The 23,200-nt window shown below is 44.7% G+C and overlaps 1 protein-coding gene across 18 annotated transcripts in view; it reads left to right on the top strand.

The window, feature by feature from the left end:
* LOC124038215 (collagen alpha-1(XIII) chain-like) overlaps nt 1-23,200 on the top strand; it is a 113,662-nt gene that overhangs the window by 76,851 nt on the left and 13,611 nt on the right. For 9 of the 18 annotated variants that reach the window (XM_046353790.1, XM_046353804.1, XM_046353802.1 and 6 more), the window contains 24 exons: nt 115-141; nt 4,804-4,869; nt 6,674-6,766; nt 6,928-6,969; nt 7,092-7,109; nt 7,707-7,733; nt 8,220-8,255; nt 10,070-10,096; nt 14,383-14,427; nt 15,787-15,822; nt 15,912-15,965; nt 16,568-16,654; nt 16,762-16,788; nt 16,976-17,011; nt 17,118-17,174; nt 17,283-17,306; nt 17,899-17,988; nt 18,138-18,272; nt 18,957-19,028; nt 19,213-19,257; nt 19,409-19,459; nt 19,577-19,603; nt 19,757-19,843; nt 22,479-22,514. In XM_046353790.1, the coding sequence (XP_046209746.1) occupies nt 115-141; nt 4,804-4,869; nt 6,674-6,766; nt 6,928-6,969; nt 7,092-7,109; nt 7,707-7,733; nt 8,220-8,255; nt 10,070-10,096; nt 14,383-14,427; nt 15,787-15,822; nt 15,912-15,965; nt 16,568-16,654; nt 16,762-16,788; nt 16,976-17,011; nt 17,118-17,174; nt 17,283-17,306; nt 17,899-17,988; nt 18,138-18,272; nt 18,957-19,028; nt 19,213-19,257; nt 19,409-19,459; nt 19,577-19,603; nt 19,757-19,843; nt 22,479-22,514 (1,245 nt within the window). Of the gene's footprint in view, nt 1-114; nt 142-4,245; nt 4,288-4,803; nt 4,870-6,673; nt 6,767-6,927; nt 6,970-7,091; nt 7,110-7,706; nt 7,734-8,219; nt 8,256-10,069; nt 10,097-14,382; nt 14,428-15,786; nt 15,823-15,911; nt 15,966-16,567; nt 16,655-16,761; nt 16,789-16,975; nt 17,012-17,117; nt 17,175-17,282; nt 17,307-17,898; nt 17,989-18,137; nt 18,273-18,956; nt 19,029-19,212; nt 19,258-19,408; nt 19,460-19,576; nt 19,604-19,756; nt 19,844-22,478; nt 22,515-23,200 lie in introns of all 18 variants that reach the window. The other 9 variants (XM_046353789.1, XM_046353793.1, XM_046353791.1 and 6 more) reach the window with 9 other exon arrangements.

Genomic DNA, 23,200 nt, shown 5'->3' with positions numbered 1-23,200 from the left:
CACCATAAAAGTGTTCATTACAAAATCAATCTTACTCACCATCCATCTCTCTCTCTCTCTCTCTCTCTCTCTCTCTCTCTCTCTCTCTCTCTCTCTCTCTCTCTCTCTCTCTAGGGCATATGTGGAGACTACACTCACAGGGTAAGTGAGTCATTAACTGTATCTCTGTGTAACTACAGCAACATTAGGGTCATATTGATTCATGTTAAAGGCCCAGTGCAGTCAAAAACGTGATTGTCCTGTGTTTTATACATTGCCTTCGGGAAAGTATTCAGACCTCTTGACTTATTCCATATTTTGTTACGTTACAGCCTTATTCTAAAATGGATTAAATAGTCCCCCCCCCTCATCAATCTACACACAATATCCCATAATGACAAAGCAAACAGGTTTTTAGAAATGTTTGCACATGTTCTTTTTTTAAACAAAAATAGACAAAACATTTACATAAGTATTCAGGCCCTTCGCTCAGTACTTTGTTGAAGCACCTTTTGGAAGCGATTACAGCCTCGAGTCTTCTTGGATATGACGCTACAAGCTTGGCACACCTGTATTTGGGGAGTTTCTCTCATTCTTTTCTGCAGATCCTCTCAAGCTCTGTCAGGTTGGATGGGGAGCGTCACTGCACAGCTATTTTCAGGTCTCTCCAGAGATGTTTGATTAGATTCAAGTCCGGCCTCTGGCTGGGCCACTCAAGGACATTCAGAGACTTGTCCCGAAGCCACTCCTTATGTTGTATTGGCTGTGTGCTTAGGGTCGTTGTCCTGTTGGAAGATGAACCTTCACCCTAGTCTGAGGTCCTGAGTGCTCTGGAGCAGGTGAAAAAAAATCCCCACAGCATGATGCGAACACCACCATGCTTCACCGTGGGGAAGGTGCCAGGTTTCCTCCAGATATGACGCTTGGTATTCAGGCCAAAGAGTTCAATCTTGGTTTCATCAGACCAGAGAATCTTGTTTCTCATGGTCAGAGTCCTTTAGGTGCCTTTTGGAAAACTCCAAGCAGTTTTGTCATGTCTCTTTTACAGAGGAGTGGCTTCCTTTTGGTCACTCTACCATAAAGGCCTGATTGGTGGAGTGCTGCAGAGATTGTTGTCCTTCTGAAAGGTTCTCCCATCTCCACGGAGGAACTCTGGAGCTCCGTCAAAGTGACCATTGAGTTCTTGGTCACCTCCCTGACCAAGGCCCTTTTCCCTCGATCGCTCAGTTTGGCCGGGTGGCCAGCTCTAGGAAGAGCCTTGGTTGTTCCAAACTTCTTACATTTAAGAATTATGGAGGACACTGTTCTTGGGGACCTTCAATGCTGCATACATGTTTTGGTACCCTCCCCAGATCTGTGCCTTGACACAATCATGTCTCGGAGCTCTACGGACAATTCCTTTGACCTCATGGCTTGGTTCTTGGTCTGATATGCACTGTCAACTGTGGGACAGGTGTGTGCCTTTCCAAATCATGTCCAATCAATTGAATTTACCACAGGTGTACTCCAATCAAGTTGTAGAACAATCTCAAGGATGATCAATGGAAACAGGATGCACCTCAGCTCAATTTTGAGTCTCATAGCAAAGGGTCTGAATACTTAAGTAAATAAGGTATTTCTGTTTAGTTAAAAAAAAATATTTAAAAAATAATAATCTAAATAACCTGTTTGTCTTTATGGGGTATTGTGTGTAGATTGATGAGGGAAAAATGTATTTAATCAATTTTAGAATAAGACTGCAAAGTAATAAAATGTGGAAAAAGTCAAGGGGTCTGAATACTTTCCGAATATACTGTATATACGCATTTCCACAATATGAGGTTGGAATAATTCTGTGAAAATTATGATAATGTCCTTTTAGTGTAAGAGCTGTTTGAAAAGACTGCCTGAAATAATAATAATAATAATAATAATAATAATAAATCTCTGCCTATTTTGGTGTTTTGGCGGGATGGAGTTTTGGCCTGCCTGGTGACATCACCAAGTGATAAATCAGTTAATAGACCAATAAAAAAGAGAGTTCCAATCCTCTCTGCCAATAACAGCTAGTTTTCAGTTTTCCCTTCCCCACTCAGATCACTCCCAGACAGTCCTAGCAAAATACTTGCTTGAGAAATTGCTCTTTTTGTTTCTTTTTGACCGTTTCAATTGAAAACAGTCATAGTACGATACTTAATTGTTACACAGAAATTATTTGACATTGAGATAAAACGGCTGCATTGGACCTTTAATAAAGTGACAATATCGTCCAGAATGACCATACTGGACTGTAATAATTTTTTGGGGGAAAAATTGCTCCTCAGTGATCTCAGTGGATGGTGCTAAAATGTGCTTGTATGTGCTTGTATGCTGACTTACATTCTCTTTGGTGTTCTCTGTAGCAAATAACATTGTATTCTTCACAGGTACAGAAGTAAAACAAAGTGAATTGTGGGTCTGCGATGTAACATCAGAGTATGTTCAAATTACAGAATAGAGGCCTGACAAATGAGTCTATGATGGGTAGCACATGCAACATTGAGGCAGGCATCCCCATGAAGCAAATCAGGCCATCTCTCAGGGGTTTGGCTGTTTGAGTTTAAACAAGGCAATTACTAACAGCATGCTGGAGCATACACTACATCATTGTTTCCCAACCCTGGTCCTCCCGTACCCTCAACAGCACACATTTCTATTGTAGCCCTGGACAAGCACACCTGATTCAACTTGTCAATTAATCATCAAGCTCTCAATGAGTTGAATGAGGTGTGTTTGAACAGGGCTACAATGAAAATGTCTACTGTTGGCGGTACTGGAGGACCAGGGTTGGGAAACACTGCACTACAAGATAAGGGTCTATGTGTGGGGATGCCAAGAATAATACTCTTCTGTGCATTAAGGGATTGTTCAGATAGCTCCTTCCATGTCCTATGTAATTCAACCTCCCACTATTCAATGGGTGCTATAAAGACCTGTTGTTGTTGTAAACTCTTGTTGCCCCAGTAAAGAATATGAATGAAAGACCTCATAACAACAACTCAAAGCATGTGAAAAATAATACTTATTTCATATACTCTGCCAAATGCTTTGGCTAAATAAACAAGTGTAGCAGAGAATGTGTAGTCGAGAGGGAGAAGGTCAGAGCATTTTGGGGTTGTTTAAAACCTTCAACCTGTGCTGGAGCCCCCGCCATGCTGTGCGTGCATTGGATTGTCTTCATACACATCTCGGAGCCCCCCCGGGCACACACTGCATGGGACGTCCCTGCCAGCTGGTGGTTCCACTCAGGTCCTCCTTGTCCTACAGAGGGAACCAGGAGGGGGGGGGGGGGGTGTAGGCTCAGGCTGGATGCTGTTCGACAGAGTGGTTTCAGGAGTGAGACTCTATATCAACAGTTATTCTATGTGGGTGTGTGTGGCCTCTGTATAGGATCTTCCAGTGAAAACCCTGGCTTCTATACGCTCCAGTCAGTTTGCGGGTAACCCCAAAACTGTGTCCCAGTTGTGTTGCAAAGATAGCCAATGTTCCACTCGCAGGAGCTCCTCCGTTCTCCCCTACTCCTCCCCTCCGTTTCTGGAGTCAACAGGCTACAGTGGAGTAATGCTGTTCTCCAAACCAGGCCTATTTCTCACACTGTCCACTGATTATCTATCTTCCGATTGGACATATTATGACAGACATCAGGCTTCAGCTTTCAACTCTTTTTTTCTTCTCAATTCGTTCTATTTCTGATTGCCATAAACTGCACCACATGCTGTCATTTACTCTATTACCACTGTATGTGGTAAACATGTTTTTGTGTCAAATTAGAGGAACTCTAAAGCTATTTTACTTCTTCGGTCAATGTTTTGGTGTAAGTTTAGCTTGGTGCATCTTGGGTGTGTGGGTGTGTATGGTGGATAGCTCTGATAGCGGTGGGGGGGATAACAACACACTTGTCTACTTTTCATGTACCTCTTCCTTCTCCCTGTCTCTACTTCTCAGTAATGACATAGAGTACTGTATATATTTCCTCATTGATACCTCAGCATACAATTTTACTTGATTTTACTTACATTTTATGTCAACTTTAGCTCCAAACGTCATTGCCACTGAAACATTGCTTTGGCAAGGTCTGAGGACATAACTTCTTTTTTTTTAACCAAAAACCTCAAGTTGGAAATGTATACCGTATGTAAAAAGTAGGCAAGTTGTACAGTGCAGATTCAATGCAGAAAGCAATGGGAAAATAGAGTCATTTTCACCTCTTTTAAAACTGTGCCTGATAATACTGGTGAATCTCAACAGAAGCGGCGTATTGTACAGCCTTGTGTTGGAGGATTGGCCACAGTAAGTCTGTGAACTGTACTCTCTCTCTCTCTCTCTCTGGCAAGACTGAATCCTACCTGGTCTCCACTCAGCTGCAACAGGACAGGGGCCAGGAGTAAAGTTGATCTGGAAGATTGATGTATAAACAACTCAACTGCTGCCCCTATGGTCTTACAAGCACTCAAATGGGCTGCCTGATGTTAAGTAAACTGACAGCATCCAATCTGGTCAAAAACCAATACCTATTCAATTACCAGTAACCAATCTGACCATGGAGGGCACATCAACCCTCCCCTTTGACACCAACTCCTGCCCCCCTAATTTGCCCTGTTGTTACTCTTTCTCACCCACCGTCTCTCTCTTCTCTCCCTGCCTTGACAATTTCTTGCTTTTCATTGTCATGTTTTGATTTCTCTCTTTCTTCTTCCCTTCCCAATACCCAACCCCCCCCCCCTTCTCATTCTGTTCTGTTTCCTTTCCTTGGCCTCCTGATGAACTTGTTGCCCTGTGACTTTCTTACACTGCTGGCCACCTCAGCAGATCTTGCCCATCCCCATGCGAAACATGCCCCCAATAAACCCTGTAATCCTAAGGCGCCTCAAGGTACATTTCTCTCTGCCCCTTCCTGCCCGTTCCCCCCCCTGGATGCTAACTGCCGTCGACCTCCGCCAACCCCCCCATAACCCACCGCTAACCCTTTATGGCACCTGTGTGTCTCAAAACTGAATTCTGTGATAGTTGGAATAGTTGATAGATGTCGTTGAAATCCAAAAAGAGAAACAAATCAGTAGTATTTACTTTGAACATATTCGTGACTATAGAGGGTTAAGAATAAAAACAGATACATGCAGTAGATTCTATAAATAGCCTGGGCTTCAAGGCCCATTGAAATTCCATTAACGTAAATGAAATGTCGAAAAAGCCCAATTTGGCTCTTACACAAACCCTGCATTGCTGTGGGAAAGAAAGCATTTTTTTTGGGGGGGGGGGACATTAAAAGCTTCTATGATTTTCATAACCTTAGCAAAGATATGAAAAGAACAGGAAAGAAAAGTGACCTTTTCTGTCAGGAAGTGAGTCTTCTCCAATCCTCTTTGTGGACTTTCACCCTGGCTCTCTGAAAGGACCTTTGTCCCTCCCTGTGCCCAAATCCCTGCCGGCCCTGTTAGAAAGAGGGCCCCTGGCACCCGGTGGACCCCTGTTGGCATGCCTCCTCTATCTTGTTTTGGCCAGGTGTGCAGTCTCACGGTGCCAGGATAGAGTACCTTGTTTGGAGACAATGCTACACACTGTGGTAGAGCCATCACTAAAGACATAGAGGGGAATTTACCACCCAGACCCAGGCCGAATTGGCTCTGTTTTTTAAATTGAACCCCTGGAATCAGTCCTGGGCAGCATAACGGAATGTGTTCATTTCATGGAAGCACATCCAGATCATAAATCATGGCCAGACACACACTGTAAAGCATGGGATGGATAAAATATGAATCTAATGTGGATGGATGTGTTCCGGATTATCAAGAGCCTCGATGTCTGGCCTGGCAACTGAGGCTCAGCTTGAGCTAAAGATGGGGTCCTTGCAAGCGTTAGTGTAGCCTACTCCACAGTGATTAGGGAGTGTTTGATTTCAAGGCCAAGATTTTGTATTGTGACTTTTCTAAAGTTAGACCACATGTACAGTAATACATCATCCGTTTGGGTATTTGTAATGTCATTTCTAGTCATTCCTTTGATTAAAAACTCAAATGACCGTGGAGATATCCAGAAATGTGGTTTTAAAGCAAATAAATACATTTTTAAGACAGTTCGCCGTTGAATATTTTTTGAGTTTGGTCAAATAAAGAAATAGATGGTTTGACATAATCAATGGGATGATGGTATAACCATGAGCTCTGCTAGACTAGGCCTCTTTCCTCTTCTTCTCCGGTTCTCGTTCTAAATACTATATTTGACTTTTGGGATTTTGTTTAGTCTTCTATTTTGTGTTGGATATTCCCCCTGGCTCACAGTTGAGTTGCCTCAGAGTAACAATAAAGAAAGATCAGTTGGAGTTTAAAAAAATATATATTTTTATTTTTATTAACATGTCACTCAAATATCCTAAGATGCCACAGAAAAGAGGACTTGTGCCCTTGTTATGTCAATGAGTTTGGTATTGTTAAAAGCAAACTGGTTTTGACAGAATAAACCATTGAAGGACACAAAAACACAAAATGTATCTTTAATTTGAATTCAAAGTGGTATTCTCTCCAAACGTGATGCCTAATGTAAAGAAACACCCCGTAGGCCTTGATTCCTGCTAATATTGCCCGCCATAAAATTCCCAGCATGTGTAGTGCTGTGATGTGTTGTGTTGGCATGGCCTGGCCTGGCAACGACTGGCAGATGGTAACTGAAGGTCTCTCAGCAGGGCGAGCCTGGAGCTCAGGGCCCACCAGGACCTCCTGGCCCCCCAGGGCCCTCAGGGACCTCTGGACTGAATGGTGCTAGTGGACCGCCGGTGAGTCCCCACAGCCAGCTGACCACCACCGTCAGCACTGGACAAGGGACTGTATTGAGGAAGAGGCTATGGCCATAGAAGTGAAAATGTTATGAGTGTTTGCCCAGAAAATGATTGTACTGTACCTGTGATGTATTTTTTTTGTTGTTAATCTGGTGTAGGGTAAACCTGGTGAACCAGGAAAACCTGGGAAAGATCTACGGGTGAGTTTGTTACGCCTCTTGCGTTTGCCGGGACGTGTGTATTTTCCGAATAGAAAAAGTTGATGGAAATCTGGTGTTGACATGCTTGTGACTTCTGAATGTTCCTTCCCCATCTTCTCCAGCTCCTACCAGGGATGAAGGTAAACATGATTTGTATTTTCCGTAATCAACACCACTATACATATACTACACACGAAAGGACATGCCACTACTTATAGCTGCACATACTGTATGAAACGCAAACGCTCCGTGATTGGCACACGTCTCTCAATTGTCCAAGTGTAGCTTCCAGTCTTTCTGTATTCAGCGGACCAATTCATGTTGGGAAGCCTACATTTGTGTTCTCTGCGTTGCTATTGGACTAGTGGACTATATTTCCCCTGATTACGTTCATTACCATGGATTATTAAGAACGGGGAATTTAGATTGTGGGCCATGGAAACAGACTATAAAGCAGCACGCCCAACACAACTTCTCCATACAAAAAATGAAACCAAGTTCATATCACAGCGGGAAGTTGAAAGAAATGTGCCCCGTAACTTTTGATTGGGCTTTCACAGCGAGGAATACCTTCCCCTCAACTGGGCTGTGTCGAAATATGGCCATCTAGTTGGAAACAAGTCTTTGAACTCCCCAAATTGAATTGAAGTTTGTTGACCCGTGCTTGTAATGAAAGAGGCGTAACTACAGTACACGTGTTGTCTGTTACTGTGATGTGAATCTTTCTGTCGTTTCAGGGTGAGCCAGGCATGGCAGGAATAAAGGTGGGTTGTGGATCTCTATTAAAGCTTAAATCCATAGATCAATTGAAATGTGTGGTCTCTGGGAATTCATCAATTGTGCATTGCACGATTTATAGGTATTCACGACAGCGGAAAAGTAATGACCGTCTGTTTTTCCTTTTAGTAGTGGGAATCTTTTATTTTTTGATGAATCCATCTGCTTTCAATCACCCGAAGCAGAAGGAAGATATATTTGATGTAATCATCCCACAACTTGATTGAAAAATCCGCTGTTAGTGGCTTGTCAGAACTGCTACATTCGGATAATGAACCAATGGGCTGCGTCCTCTGGCAGAAGTTGCAGACTACAGATAGGAACTTGCGAGATCCAGCTGAAAGGGAAGAGTTAGGTGGATTAAACAAGTCGTTGTGATCGGTCTTGCTGTCCTCTGCCGTTCTGCATCCCTTTTCACCCTCCTCCTCTCATTCTGTCTGTCTCCGTTTCACCTTTGTGTCTTTCTTCCGTAGGGCGATGTTGGCCCCGCTGGTCCTGAAGGCCCCAAGGTATTGTTATGAACAATATTACCTGTGGATCAGTCTCATTTGACCTGTTCCACTCACCACACCATCAGCAGGACCAGGAATCCACATGTAACCATTCCTGTTACCTCGGTGTACTTCCTGTGTCAATGATATAGCACAGGTTTTGTATTTAGAGCTTCAACTGCTCACAGTCAATTCTACATTGTATTTATTAACCTCAGGCCCAACTGCAGCCTGCCTCGCCCCTAGCCATGGGCCCTCTCTCCCTCTGCTGGTATCATTTCCTTTAGTATTGTACTGTACTGTATAGGACACCCAGGGATGGTCCCATACCATTATTGATCGAGGGAGCATTCCTCTCCCACACACACACACACACACACACACACACACACACACACACACACACACACACACACACACACACACACACACACACACACACACACACGCTCCCATTGGGTGGCTGTTGGAGCTAACATTGGCTTTGAAGTGCTGCAGGGGGCATGAGAGCCGTGACTCTTAAACTCTCCACGTGTCTGTCCTTCTCCACTTTTCCATGGCTTAATGGACTTCCTCTGGTGGGCTCACTCTCACAGCCGCTGCCCTTCACTGAACTTGGTTCAGCCTGCACACAGCGTGACTGCATAGAGAGAGGGAGGGGGGTGGTGTGAATGTGGCGCAGTGGTCTAAGTGGTGAGTGGCGCAGTGGTCTAAGGCACTGCATCTCAATGCTGGAGGTGTCACTACAGACCCTGGTTCGATCCCAGGCTTTATCACAACCGGCCGTGATCAGGTGTCCCATAGGGCGGTGCACAATTGGCCCAGAGTCATCCGGGTTAGAGGAAGGTTTGGCCGGGGTAGGCCGTCATTGTAAAATAAGAATTTGTTCTTAACTGACTTGCCTATTTAAATAAAGGATAAATAAGAACATTTATACAGGGAAAGAGATTGAAAAGGGGAAAGAGAGAAGAGGACAATGGGGTCGAGATAGGGGTTGAAAAGAGAGGTAGAGAGAGACAACAGCCTGCATGGCTCCCACATCCCCCAACAAAACAGGGTCACATCCATACAAGCCTCTGGAGCAGGTTAAACGTCTTAGCCATCTGGGCATTGTCAAACTGTTTGGCTGCTGCTGTCAGCAAGCCACAGCCTCTCTATGACACGATCCGCTCTCAAAGTCATTAGTACACTTCCTCAAGTGAGATATACAGATTTTTGATTCAAACTGTGAGTTTGTAAAATATGTATTTCTGTTTGGCAATTGCCATTTCATTTATGTTTGACCCCTACTTGAACCAACAGCTTCCAGCTCCAAGTTATATTATTGCCTTGTCAACTCCAGCTTTCCTCCATCTCACTGTTTTCCCATGACAGAGCCCCAAAAAGTTCAGTCTGGTTTATGAGGAGGTTGAACAACCCTACAGTAGGTTGCTCAGAGGACGACCAAGACCAAGGCTTAACTAAAGCCACGGCCATGTTTTTTTACGAGAGTAAGTTCGCCGCTCTGAAAGTTAGTATTGCACTAGACGTTCAGAGGTGTGTGAGTTACTCAAATGTGAAGGCATTGAAATACAAACTCTCCCATGTTCCCACTGCACCCTGTTCCTTATGGAGGATCCAATACCTTTTTGTAGCTGCGTCAAGAGTTTGTTCATGGGTCCACTACTATCAGAGGTTACTGCACCATCTGGTGGAATTCTGCTGTAACTCCATTGACCTCTCACCTTTTGACTGGCTGTATTTTCATATGTTGAAAAATAAATCATAGGAATGATTTAGAATATGTGACTAAATGTTCTGTGTTTCTCTTGTCTTTCTCTCTCCTTCTGTAGGGACTGAAGGGAGAGCTTGGACTGAAGGTAAGAGCCGTGTTACAACTCACCCTCTCGGTTCTATGTGAATTTCTCTGACTATCAAAAACACGACGTGGGAGTTTAGGAAACTTATTGTTTAGCCGACACCCGCTGAAGCACAAACGCACCCCACAGACCCCACACCACTGACTTTGGTCTATTAATATATTTTCTTGAATGGGATGAATTATTTTCACTGTAAGCCTCACAGGAGAGGAGCCTCCCAGTGAAACATGCGATAGTGACTGTGCAGCCACCAGACAGCAGCAGGTTGTAAATAATATTATCTAAAATAAACCGGGAGTATTTCTCTGTAGACATAGATCATAGACAAACTTTGGGCTGGTTCCTGAATCTGGCCCAGATATCATCGCAGTTCAAAAAGCCCAAGTGGTGTGGCCTTGTCCTGTGTAATTCCCTCCTGTTTTAGTAGGGCTTGATGGAATATTCATTTCCCTCACTAGGACCCCCAACCCCCCCCCCCCTTCAGTCAAGGGACCACCATGCGAGGCTCAGAGCCCAGAGGCCTAGACGTTGAAAAGGCTAGGAGACGTTTTTAGGAGATTTATGTAGCCCAGTTTCAAAATGGAAGACATCTTTCCCTTGGTAGCATTGGTTGTCTTTTGAGTCCCTCTATTTGAGTCTTTCCTCTGATGATGTCTCCATCCACACTGTAGGGAGGTGAGGGGAAGAAAGGCCTCATAGGGGAGAGGGGAGAAAAATACTGGAAGCTATATGTGGAGTATGCCATCTTAAGTTATTTTAAAGATAAATTGAGCACTGTCTGTGGCATGATTTTGTTATTGCTTGTTGGAGATAATTACCCGAATATAGTTTGTGCTGTTGAACTAGTTAATTTGAACATTGATGTTTTTTAAAGTAACTGTCCAGTGAAAATGCCACTTTTACGATGTCTTCTTCTGTTAACTCAAACCCAAATCATTTTGTTGACTCGCCCTATACTCGTATTTGTGGCCAAAGCCTAAATTGGAGACAAAAAAACCCCTTCAAAACCCCCACCTAAAACCATTTTAAAAATGCTTGCTATTTCTTCATAGAGTATGATGTCATGAGCTGGTCAATCAATGTTATAGAGGAGGATGAGCTGGCCACTCAGCGGTCTACTCCCACACCGTTCTGTTGTTGGGGTACACCCACACCATTCCAACACAAAAAAGCTGCTTTTTAACATACCTAATTACCTTCTTTTTTTTAAGGAGAACTATTTCACTCATATTCTAATTAATTACAGGTCATATTTCATACTGTGCTCACAACAGGTGCATCCACCAAAATAGAATAGAATTCCATAATTGTGTAGCTGGTCCACACTCAAAAAGGAAATTCAAGGTATCTTTTGAGTATTTCTTTAATTCAGGGGTGGGTAGATAGACACACGTTTTGGCCTTCATCAGTATCATCAGTGTCTCCTCTTCAGGTGCGCTTCTTTATTTCGAGCTTGTTAAGGTGTAACGACCGACAGGTGCGTTCGTGTGGGTGCTCCTGGAACAGGCGCACATGTCAATAAGGCATCACAGATATACAATCTAACCACCCATGAATGAAATAAATACCAAAAAGAAACCTTGAATCTCTTTTTTTTTGAGTGCCGACCAGGTCATATTTCATAGAAATCTGGAAACACTGGACAGTTACTACAAATCAGAAGGCACACGTTTATTTCAATCATCACAATATGTGGGCAAATGATCTTATACATCATGTGATTCAGACCAAACAGTCCTGGGATGAAAAACGTTGTGTCAGAGAAGGCGCCACACAGGGCGTGAGAGGAGCCTTCCAGAAGAAGTGGGGCTGTATTGCCCGTCTCTGACCGGAAAGCGTCAACAACAACAACATGGTTGCTCTCATCCTCACATTCCCCCCTGGGATTTGAACACATGTGATCCCCAGGCCTCTTCAGTCCTTTGACTCAGTCTCTCATAGACAGCGAGCAGCGCCCTCTGTGGGACGTTCTCCAGTGACGTGACTGGATGATGTGGCATAGCCACTTGTTTTCTTACCTGTCAGCTCCCGGTCATACCGACTTTGCCCTCCTTGAGTCTCGGACTCACGGCCGACCAGTTTCCATGGTGAACATTCCCGCTTCCTCGGCCTGAGCCGCCCGACACAGCAGTAGCAGCTGCCGTGTGTTTTCCCCATTAGACTCCACAGACGGAGGAGGGATTGGGAAAGAGAGGGAAAAACACTTCAAGGAAGGGCGCTTTTAGCAGAGACACGGTATCCACAGCAACAGTGGGGCTGTGAGAGTTATGGTACGAATTGTTTTATAGTAAAGAGAAAGCGCTTTTGCAGGAAAATGATCCAAAGCTACACTATATTCACCTTAGGATTTGGGATTTGCCTCTGCCCAGGGGAACTTTGTTCTATATTTGTACTCAGAATGTTGGATCAGGCTCACAGTATTGTACAACCAGATTGTAATAAAAAGAACATGTAAAGGATTGTGGCATGGGCCATAATCGTTAATGTCCACATGGTGCCGGCCACAAGTCTGACCGAGCTACTTCCACATCTCCCGCTCAGCAGGATACAGTCGCCAGGTTACAGTCGCCAGGCTACAGTCAACCAGGCTAGACATAGAGGAAGTGAACAGGATAGCCATAGACCTCCTCCTCTGCTCTGCTTTCGCAATGGTGAACTAGCTCACCATTACCGTACAGGGGTTCACCATTAGCCCTGTAATGGCGGATGTCTCTCCCCCGGTCTGGACGACTGCTTGATTTAATGAGCCTGTTAGGCTGTTAGAAAAGCCTGCTTTTGAAATGTCTCCCTTGGGTCAGACCTGTGTGGGCACTCCCAGACACTCCAGTCAGGAAAGCAGACGACAGTGACCCAGAGACAGTGGATAAGGTGACAGTGGTGCTCCGAACACAGGGGGAAAAGGTGTGTGGGGAGGTAGACTTTGCCAAGCCTAGCGTTTCAGACACCGACCGTCTGTCTGACTGAATGGAGCTCTGCCCTCACTCTCCCTCGAAATCATAGAGCCCTAGACCAGCACAGCTGGAGAGCACATTAGACCAGAGGAGAAGACAGAAAGTAGGCCTCTCTATTCACCTACCTAGTGCTATTATTCCGTTCACTTGCCTCAGATCCACTCTGGTAGTGGTAGTAGCTGCAGTGGCCATTTTAAGGCCATCTTAAAGTATCTCACACTGTTTACTCCCTCTTTACTGGTGTATCAGAGGGATCATTACAGTTTGTTTTGAACAGATGATGAATCTTTTCCCCTGCGACCGTCAGGGCATTTCCTCTGAACTGGAAAGGCCATGACGGCATCATTTCAATGAAGAGATTAGCCTATTGATAAATCAAGCACCAGGCTTATCAGTCGACAAATGACGCGCGAGCCTACACCCATGGAGTTTCATACACACATGCCGGTGTGGAAATAGAACCAGGGGGTGGGGAGTGACGCTGGCGGGATGGGATGGCTAAGTAGATGGGAGGAATGGTGTGAGCTGATTAGAGAATCAGGAGATCAAAGGGAGCTGTGCTTCCTGTTTCTTTGCTGTGTTTGCTGGGGGCCCCTCCATGCGATTAGAGCCATCGTCGCTCACCTGCCCCGATCCCTCCCTGGCCAGGGGGCCCGCTCGGCGCTTTCATCTTCCCAGAAACGGACGGACACTCTGTCCCCACGTGACAACCCCCTGACAGGTTGGTGTGAAAGCCATGGGGCAGTTGGGCATGCTGTAGCTGCGGGGGCTGGGCTCTAGCCTGTACCCCCCCACACACACACACACACACACAATGGTCCGGTACAGTCTGGACTACTGGTGCCCGCCCCCCGCCCCCCCCCACTCTCCTCCCCCTCCACCCCCCCCACCCTCCCCCACTCTCCTCCCCCCTCCACGTTGAGCCTGAACCACAGCACCTGTCAGTGGCTCCAGCAGAAATGCACTTGCTGAGTGTCTGTCGGTAGGGTGGGGGAGAGGTGAGGAGAGTTGCCAAGTTGGGCGATGCCACTTGCCCCTTCGTCAGACCTAGTGGAGTCAGACTGCCAGGGACGTTCCACCACTCCTCCCCATCTCTCTGTTCTTATTTGTTCATGTAATACGCTTTTCCTCTTGAGGATCTTGGTCATTGATCATTTGTTTTCATTACTTTGAAACATGGCAACAACAGGTTTTGTTTTGGTTGGTTGAATTGCGCCTCCAATTGATGTGTTTTTATTTGAGCTTCAGTGTGTTTCGTCAGTACTAACTGTGTGTTGTCCTGCTTGTTTGGGAACACTCTCACTGTAGTTATTGATAATCAATGTCCTCTTTTAGGGGGACTTTGGTATGCCAGGAATGCCAGGGAAACAAGGATTGAAGGTAGTCTACCCATGTGCAGCTATCCCCTGATCTTTCACCCTTGTCCTAAACCATCCTGTGCATGCAGTGTATCTGACAGTGTGCATACTGTGCATCTGAGATGAAATGATGGGAGCAGTCCAGTGATTGTTCCTCTCAGACCTTTGTTTGTCCACATTTTGGGGGGAGAATGCCTTGTATCTGTTAACTGGTAGTATACTGTATTGCCAGAGGTATTCAAATCTTACCCTACGAGGTCCGGAGCCTGCTGGTGTTCTGTTCTACCCGATAATTAATTGCACCCACTAAATCTGTCCCTGATTAGAGGGGAACAATGGCTTGGAGGTCCAGAGTTGAGTTAGAGGGCTGTATTCCAAGTATGCTGTCTGTTGAACTGCCTGTCAAAGCATTTCCTAATCCAAATGTTCCCCAAAATACAAATCAAACCAATGATGAATAGTGCATGGCCTTTTTGAGTAATACTCCCAGGTCCATGGTTGTTCTGCATCTTGATTTTAAAAACCATATCTTGACATTGATGATTAGTAAATTTGAAAATGGGGTGTAAATTGTTACGAGAGAAGTCACCCTCGTAACTTTCGGCATAAGACACGGCATTTGAGTCTCAGCAAGTCAAGTAGATACCGTATAATTGCTTATACAGTATCTACTTGAGGCACACCACGTTCCAAATGGCACCCTGTTTCATATCAAGTGCACTACGTTTGACCAGGAATAGGGTGCCATTTGGGACTCGGACCACAGCCGCCTGCTATAAACCCGTGCAGGTCCTGTGGTCACAGCTGTGACCGTACATCATCCGCCGCGTGTCTCCTCGTTAATCTAGCCAATTGAAGAGGGGAGCAAACACAGGGATGAATTAAATAACTCTCGTGTGTTCTTTACTATTTATAGCGACCAATTTCGAGGGTTAAATCGGCTTGCGGTGGGCTAGAAGCTCCTGACGGATTAGAATCTGAGACAGTTCCGTGTCCAAACCCAGACCAGCTATGTGCAAGCGTAGAATGCACCAACCCAAACATGCCTTTCCAAATGTCGATCCCAGTGCATGTTGTTTTCTTGCGCTGAGGGAATGATGTTCTTCCAAGAACACTGACAAACACGTGGATGTAAACAGGCCCCGCGCTTTTTCTGAATTTTCCTGAATGTATCGAAAATGCTTGTTAGGGATATGTGGCATGGCTACTGATTCAAAGAGGCAAGTTTACTGAATACCAATTAGCTTACTCTGTGTGCACGTGTGTGCTTTTTTACGTATTGGTTCATCAATATTTGAAAAAGGGGAGTAGGACTTTCATTCTTTCTGTCTTCTTTCTTTCCCCCCTTCCTTTGACCTTTGTGCCATCTTGGCCACCGTAGGGAGAGCCAGGTTTTCCAGGCAGTCCTGGAAGAAAGGTAATTTCCTTGGAATGGTGTGGCTAACACAGATCGTAAAAGCCTATATATATATCCAGGGTACTGAAACTCTTCTTTCCACTATAAAGGGTCAAGCTGGTATCCCTGGTGTACCTGGTTTTCCTGGAAAGAGGGGCTACAGGGTAGGCCTGGAATGGACATTGTGTTTGTGCTCTGTGTCTGTATCTGTCAATCATCAGTGTTCCCATAACAACAAGAGCTCCATCGAGTCAATCGTCTCACTGTTTGTCTTTGTGACTGACTAGAGCTGCGATTAGAGTCTCGAGTTGCTTTTTTAGCTTCCTCCTCTGTTCGGAGGCTTGGCTTGTGTAGAAGTGCTTTTATAGCTGCTTGTACTGCAGTGACGCGGCATAACAAGCCTCACGTGACAGCGGGCCATTTCAGAGAAATCGTTCACTCACATGACTCTGTTTCCGTCAAATCACAGAGATTTGCCAAATGTGTGGAAATGTCCTCTTGTTAGAGAAGGCTTTTGCAGTTCGTGCCTCTGTGTTGAGGGGTTAAGAACTAAAGCTGTGGACAAGGAGATGTGCTGTTGGATGTTTTCATGTGATTCACTTTGTGGTTCAGATCCGTATAGATCCATTGTGACCAACCTTCAGGGCTGTGTTATTCATCTCCCGTTAATGGCACAGTCAATGGGTTGGTGTCTCAGTGTTGTACAGTAGAGTGTGTTGTCCTGTACGGTCGTCGATGACACTGTCCATGTCCTGTTCTGTGGCAGGGTGACAAGGGTGAACCCAGCGCAGCAGGAACTGGCATCAAAGGAGAACCAGGGACACCAGGACTCCCAGGCCTATCAGGATCCAAGGTACTAAAAGCTATCCAACAAGAGGCTGTAAACTAGTCAGAAAAAGATACCATAGTTTAATAATATCATGCATGCCAATAAAACTTATTTTTTTAAATATTTCCCAGGGTGACAAAGGCGACCAAGGTCTCAAGGTGAGATGGGAACTTTTTGTAGCCTCGGTTGACATTTCGTCCCAACAGGAAACGTATGATCACTTCACATTGTCCTCTCATTTTGCTCAAGCAACGTTCACTCCCATCCTGTTAGTGTTGAATGCTGTGTTGAGGTTGATAAATGAAAGGGGAGAGGCTAACTGTCTAACCTTTGATCGTCCTCCAGGGGGAAGCAGGATCTGATGGTCCAGCTGGACCAAGAGTAAGTACAGGCTCTGTCACACATAAATGCCAGTGGGAGATTTACACAAATGAATGATTATGATTCTTAATATACTTTTTGTTGTTGTTGATCCCCAACTTTATAGGGTCCTCCGGGTGCGGCAGGAGAGCCAGGGAAATCAGAAATCATCAACAACGAAAATGTACGTCACCAACTATTTACTGCTTCCTGCGATGAGCCTGTGTTTGATTCATGAAGTACTGTAAATGGGTACCAGGTCTTCTAACATTGTGTTTTTTTTTCTCCTTAGGATATTCGGAATGTACCTTTGATGGTGAGTGGCGGTTTCTAAAGTCTGTCAATGATGCATTAGAAATGTATAGGCCTTCTTTATGCAGGTCTGTGGGACAAACAGACAGTCATGGGACCAGACAGACAATTTAAAGGCCTAATGTGTTTTGCCACTTTAATTCCAATATAAATGTTTGCTATTATGAATACGGTACTAGATAATAGAGTATATGTTTTCAATAAGTCATTGTGAGTCACTATTATTCTACAATGTAGAAAATAGTCCAAATAAAGAAAACCCCTTGAGTGGGTGTGTCCAAACTCTTGACTGGTACTCTCTATATATGTCTGATATATGTAAATAAACAAAACAATCTTGAACAGGATGATCTATTTTGTATGCAATTTAAATGGAACTGATAGATAGAGAAATGCTGCGAGAGTGCTCGGGCAAGCACTGATTTAAAGCAACAATATTCCAGTGATAGGCAGTTTTCTTATTTTTTTATAATGTGACCCCCAAAAGCCAGATGGAGATGTGTAAATTAGAGGTGCATTTGGTCCCTATGTTACTGTATGCTGCAGAAAATGTAGGCCTAGCAGTTTTCAATGAGTCAGTCTCTTTGTCTATCCAGGGCCCACCTGGCCCTCCAGGGGTCCCCGGAACACCAGGAACAAAGGGTGAAGTTGGCCTTCCAGGCCCATCAGGTCTTGACGGAGAGAAGGTTAGAGCACCCCCTATTGTGTATTGTCCAGTATAAATGTCCATTGTACAGCTGTTACGGATGATAAAATACAACATCAACAACAACATGGCAATGATGATGATCAAAATAAAGACAACAACGACTATGATGTCTATTTTGTGTGCCAGGGTCCTCGGGGGAAGCCTGGAGAGCCAGGTCCTGTTGGCCCAGCGGGCCCTGAAGGTCCCAGAGGGGAGAGGGGCCTGATGGGTTTCTCAGGACCCAAAGGAGACAAGGGGGACATGGGTCCCTTTGGATCACCTGTGAGTGACTGGGGAACCACAGACCCACACCACACCACTACACACACTCCCACACCAAAGCCAGAGCACTATCATTAACTAGAGGGAAGGGAGGCCCTTAGCTCTTTCTACCACCCTCATATGATCTAATAAGAGACCTTCTATAGGCTACAGTAAATGATCAACTCCAGTTCTGACACTGGTGTGGGCTACACTCATCAGACCATGTAGACAAAACATACCGCAAGACTACGCCATACTGTGGGAATGGCTTTACCCGTTGTCTTATGAGGACGCCATGCGGCGTTAATCCTATTAACAGACATATGTACTGTATTTATGTTAACCATGAAAGGATTGTTTGAAAAGAGTTTCATTCAAGTAGTCTGGGTGGTTCGACTCTGAGAAAGGATGGGCAACATTGCGTCCCTCGTCGTGGGCAGTTTCATGTCCCGACAGCCACGAGTTGGAAACTACTACCAAGACCAATCTCAAACAGCTGGTTGTAATTCATTGTATCATTTTGAGGCCTTCAAAGATCTATTTTGACCTCGAACATCGGACAAATGAGAGGTCTACATTTTCTATTTAAAAAAAATATGAAAGTTTAATATGAAAATGAACACACAAAACAACAATCCAAAACAACAAAATATTGCCAATATTTTAACGTCTATCACGATCTCCCCTTTCTTTGTTCTGTAGGGTTTAGACGGCCCAACTGGTGAAAAGGGGGTTTCTGGACCCCCTGGCCCCATTGGATTACCAGGCACAATGGTACGCAATGGTGCCCCTCAGACTGCATCTGACCATAGAGTATGACGTGTCTGACCTGGCTTTGGGGAGCAGTGAAGTACTGTTCAGAATGCTATTCATTTGTACAGTGCCGATTGGGTAGGGTTTTATTCCTGCTAACTATGACGAGAGTAGCCTAAGTTAACCTTGTATCTTGATGCTTCAGGGTCAGAAGGGCGAGTCCGGAGATAAGGGAGGAAGGTCAGACATGGTAAGGCCCCCCCACTGCTGTATATCTCATTGTTTTTAATGACCCATGCGTGTTTGAGTGGACTTGAGAGGGTCCGATTCAGAGAATTTGTTGTTAGATTGAACCCACTAATGAAGGAGTGTATCATTGATGACCTGGTGTTTGTCTTTAGGTCTTTGGACCCCCAGGGCCTCCAGGTCCCCAAGGACCAGTTGGCCCCGCGGTGAGTACACTACAGTTGGCACGCCCTTAAGCAATATAGAAATATCCATAAAACCTCCTGATAATATAATATATCGTATTGACATATCCTGACTCGAATTGTCTCTTTACCCCTCAGGGACCTGAAGGACTGGGAGGACCAAAGGTAAGAGTTGGTTGTGGTAGCCTTTGTTGTCTTACTGTACCTCCAGAATGCTTTGATACTGTAGTTAACAGTAGCTATATTTATTGATTTTAGTAGGTGAGTTTAATGCCTATGTACTAAACATCAGAAATAACTTTTCTGTGCCTCTTTTAGGGGGAGCAAGGCATAGGCATACGGGGAGAGAAGGGAGCATCTGGTTCGAAGGGCGATAAAGGGGACAGGGGCCATCTTGGACTTCCTGTAAGTACACCAATCAAGAGCGACACCATTCAATCCCCATGTAGATTGTATCCGTGCTGTGGTTTGTGTCGGTTTTTTTTCTAATTCCCTTTGACCATTTTGCCATTAGACATTTTATTTAGACCCCTGGAAACCACAGTAGGGTAGGCACACTGTTTGTTCAGACTTTTGTGTCTTAGAACCAGGCAGCATGATTGTTCTGACGTTGTCAAATGTCGCTTTGAAACTAGGCCTAACTCACCAAGGATAGTTTCCTGGCTCAGCACCTGCGTTAATGTTTTCAAAGTGCATGGATGGATGGTTGCTGCAATCCAATACACAGGGGCGATACAACCATTACTATAAAAATGAAATCTACATTACCCATTGCCATTGTCATATGATCAGATAACCTGATAATGATTTATTATGTGTTAGAAATAGTTAATGATCATTTTCTTTATTTTGCCAACTTTTTTTCTGATCATCTCTCTGAAATGTTGTTAATGTAGTCTCTTGTAGTTCTATTTTTAGTTGCATGTCAAGGAATAAGTTTGATATGTATCACTGGGGGCTCTCTTCTCCTAACTGGTTTACTTCTTGGGTGTCAAAGGTCATTGCTGACAGTCAGTACATGTACTAGTCACATCATCAATGGCACAGTAACTCCTTTTATATGGAAATGATGAGGGCTATTATGATTGTGTATGCTAATCATTGTTAATCCAAGAAGTGCTATTTGAAAATCATCAGAGACTCATATCTTCACACTTCTCTACATACAGTGCCTTCGGAAAGTATTCAGACCCCTTGGCTTTTCCCACATTGTTACGTTACAGCCCATTCTAAAATGGATTTTTTTTAAATAAATCCTGAGCAATCTACACACATTAGCCCATAATGGCAAAGGGAAAACTGTTTTTATATAAATGTTTTCTAATTTATTAAAACAAAACAGAAATAACTCATTTACATAAGTATTCAGACCCTTTGCTATAAGACTCAAAATTGAGCTCAGGTGCATCCAGTTTCCATTATCCTTGAGATGTTTCTACAACTTGATTGAAGTCCACTTGTGGTAAATTCAATTGATTGGACACGATTTGGAAAGGCACACTTGTATATGGTCCCACAGTTGACAGTGCAAAACCAAGCCATGAGGAATTGTCCGTAGAGCTCCGAGACAGGATTGTGCTGAGGCAGATATCTGGGGAAGGGTACCAAAACATTTCTGCCGCATTGAAGATCCCCAAGAACACAGTGGGTTCCATCATTCTTAAATGGAAGAAGTTTGGTACCACCAAGACTCATCCTAGAGCTGGCCACCCAGCCAAACTGAGTGATCTGGGGAGAAGGGACTTTGTCAGGGAGGTGACCACTCTGACAGAGCTCTATCATTCCTCTGTGGAGATGGGAGAACCTTCCAGAAGGACAACAATCTCTGCAGCACTCCACCAATCAGGCCTTTATGGTAGAGTGGCCAGACGCAAGCCACTCCTCAGTAAAAGGCACATGACAGCCCGCTTGGAGTTTTCCAAAAGGCACCCAAAGACTCTCAGACCATGAGAAACAAGATTCTCTGGTCTGATGAAACAAAGATTGAACTCTTTGGCCTGAATGCCAAGCATCACGCCTGGAGGAAACCTGGCACCATCACTACGGTGAAGCATGGTGGTGGCAGCATCATGCTGTGGGGATGTTTTTCAGCGACAGGGACTGGGAGACTAGTCAGGTTCGTGGCAAAGATGAACAGAGCAAAGTACAGAGAGATCCTTGATGAAAACCTGCTCCAGGGCGCTCAGGACCTCAGAATGGGGCAAAGGTTCACCTTCCAACAGGACAACAACCCTAAGCACACAGCCAAGACAACGCAGGAGTGGTTTTGGGACAAATCTCTGAATGTCATTGAGTGGCCCAGCCAAAGCCCGGACTTGAACCCGATCTAACATCTCTGGAGAGACCTGAAAATAGCTGTGCAGCAACACACCCCATCCAAACTGACAGAGCTTGAGAGGATCTGCAGAGAATCATGGGAGAAAGTCGCCAAATGCAGGTGTGTGGAACTTGTAGCATCATACCCAAGAAGACTTGATACTGACATTGCTGCCAAAGGCGCTTCAACAAAGTGAATGAGTAAAGGGTCTAAATACTTATGAAATGTGATATTTCTGTTTTTTATTTGCAAGCATTTCAAAAAACCTGTTTTTGCTTTGTCATCATGGCGTATTGTGTGTAGATCGATGAGGGGAAGAATCGAATCCCTTTTAGAATAAGGCTGTAATGTAACAAAGTGTGGGAAAAGTCAAGCAGTCTGAATACTGTGCATGATTCAAACTGCTTTGAATACGGGGCATCAACCATAGAAAGAAGTTGAACCATGCATATGTATCTGAAAGACATTGAAAACTATTTTATCAAAAGACAGGACTTAATTATTTGATAGAGATAATCAACTGCAGCTATAAACAAAGTTACTGGCAGTTACTGTTTCTCATGTCATCACAACACCATCACCCTTCATCAACAACTGGATGTGTTTTTTTGAGTCACACGAATCACTGCTTCACTCACCCCTCCCAACCCTCTCCACACCTCCTTCCCCTCTCCCACCACCTCCCTCCCACCTCTGCTCTCTAACTGTTTACACACTGTCCAGGGAGCTCATGGTTTAGACGGCAGGCCTGGTCGAGTGGTGAGTGGCGCAAGTCCTGTACCCCCAACACACACTCCTCCCCTACCCCGCCTCTCCTCCCCTATTCTGCTCCCCACACGACTTGCTTGTCTGTCTGTCTGCGCTGGTGTCTTGTCTGTCTGCCTGTCTGCTTGCTTTCCTCCATGCTTGTCCTTTTTTGTTATCTGTCTGATTGTCTGCAGAGAGAGCAGTTCTGTTTTTAGGCACTCTTCGAGGATTGCTCTGGCATAGGGATGATATTCACATGACTGTGTCCCATGTCTGTATGGCAATGGAACGTGTCGGGGTACTAAAATGGACCCTTTGGTGCGTCTGCTCTCTATACTGATGCGTCTGCTCTCAAAAAATAGTCCCCTTGTTCATTACACGTTGAATCATAGCTTGAGATTTGGCATGTATAACCTAGACTTCTGCCTAAATCATGTGTTGATGTCAATGGAAGATTTATAAGGACATTTGAGTTACGCAATCAGGTCTCAACATTCAGCCTACTTGCATAAAGTCAAGCTGTTTGAGTGTCAGAGTTTTATGCCATTGCAAATCTTCAAAAACTGGTGTCTTAACAGTGTCTCTCCTGCAGTGTAAAAGCTTTGAACTGGCGTTGTGATGTCATACCAGGAGAGCATGCTGGGATGCTCATGCTGCATGTTGATATGCATACAGGACAGTATGGCGTAATGGCTCCC

Source organism: Oncorhynchus gorbuscha, linkage group LG06 (assembly GCF_021184085.1).
Source record: "Oncorhynchus gorbuscha isolate QuinsamMale2020 ecotype Even-year linkage group LG06, OgorEven_v1.0, whole genome shotgun sequence".
Lineage (NCBI taxonomy): Eukaryota > Metazoa > Chordata > Actinopteri > Salmoniformes > Salmonidae > Oncorhynchus > Oncorhynchus gorbuscha.
This window is presented reverse-complemented; position numbering and strand designations above follow the sequence as displayed.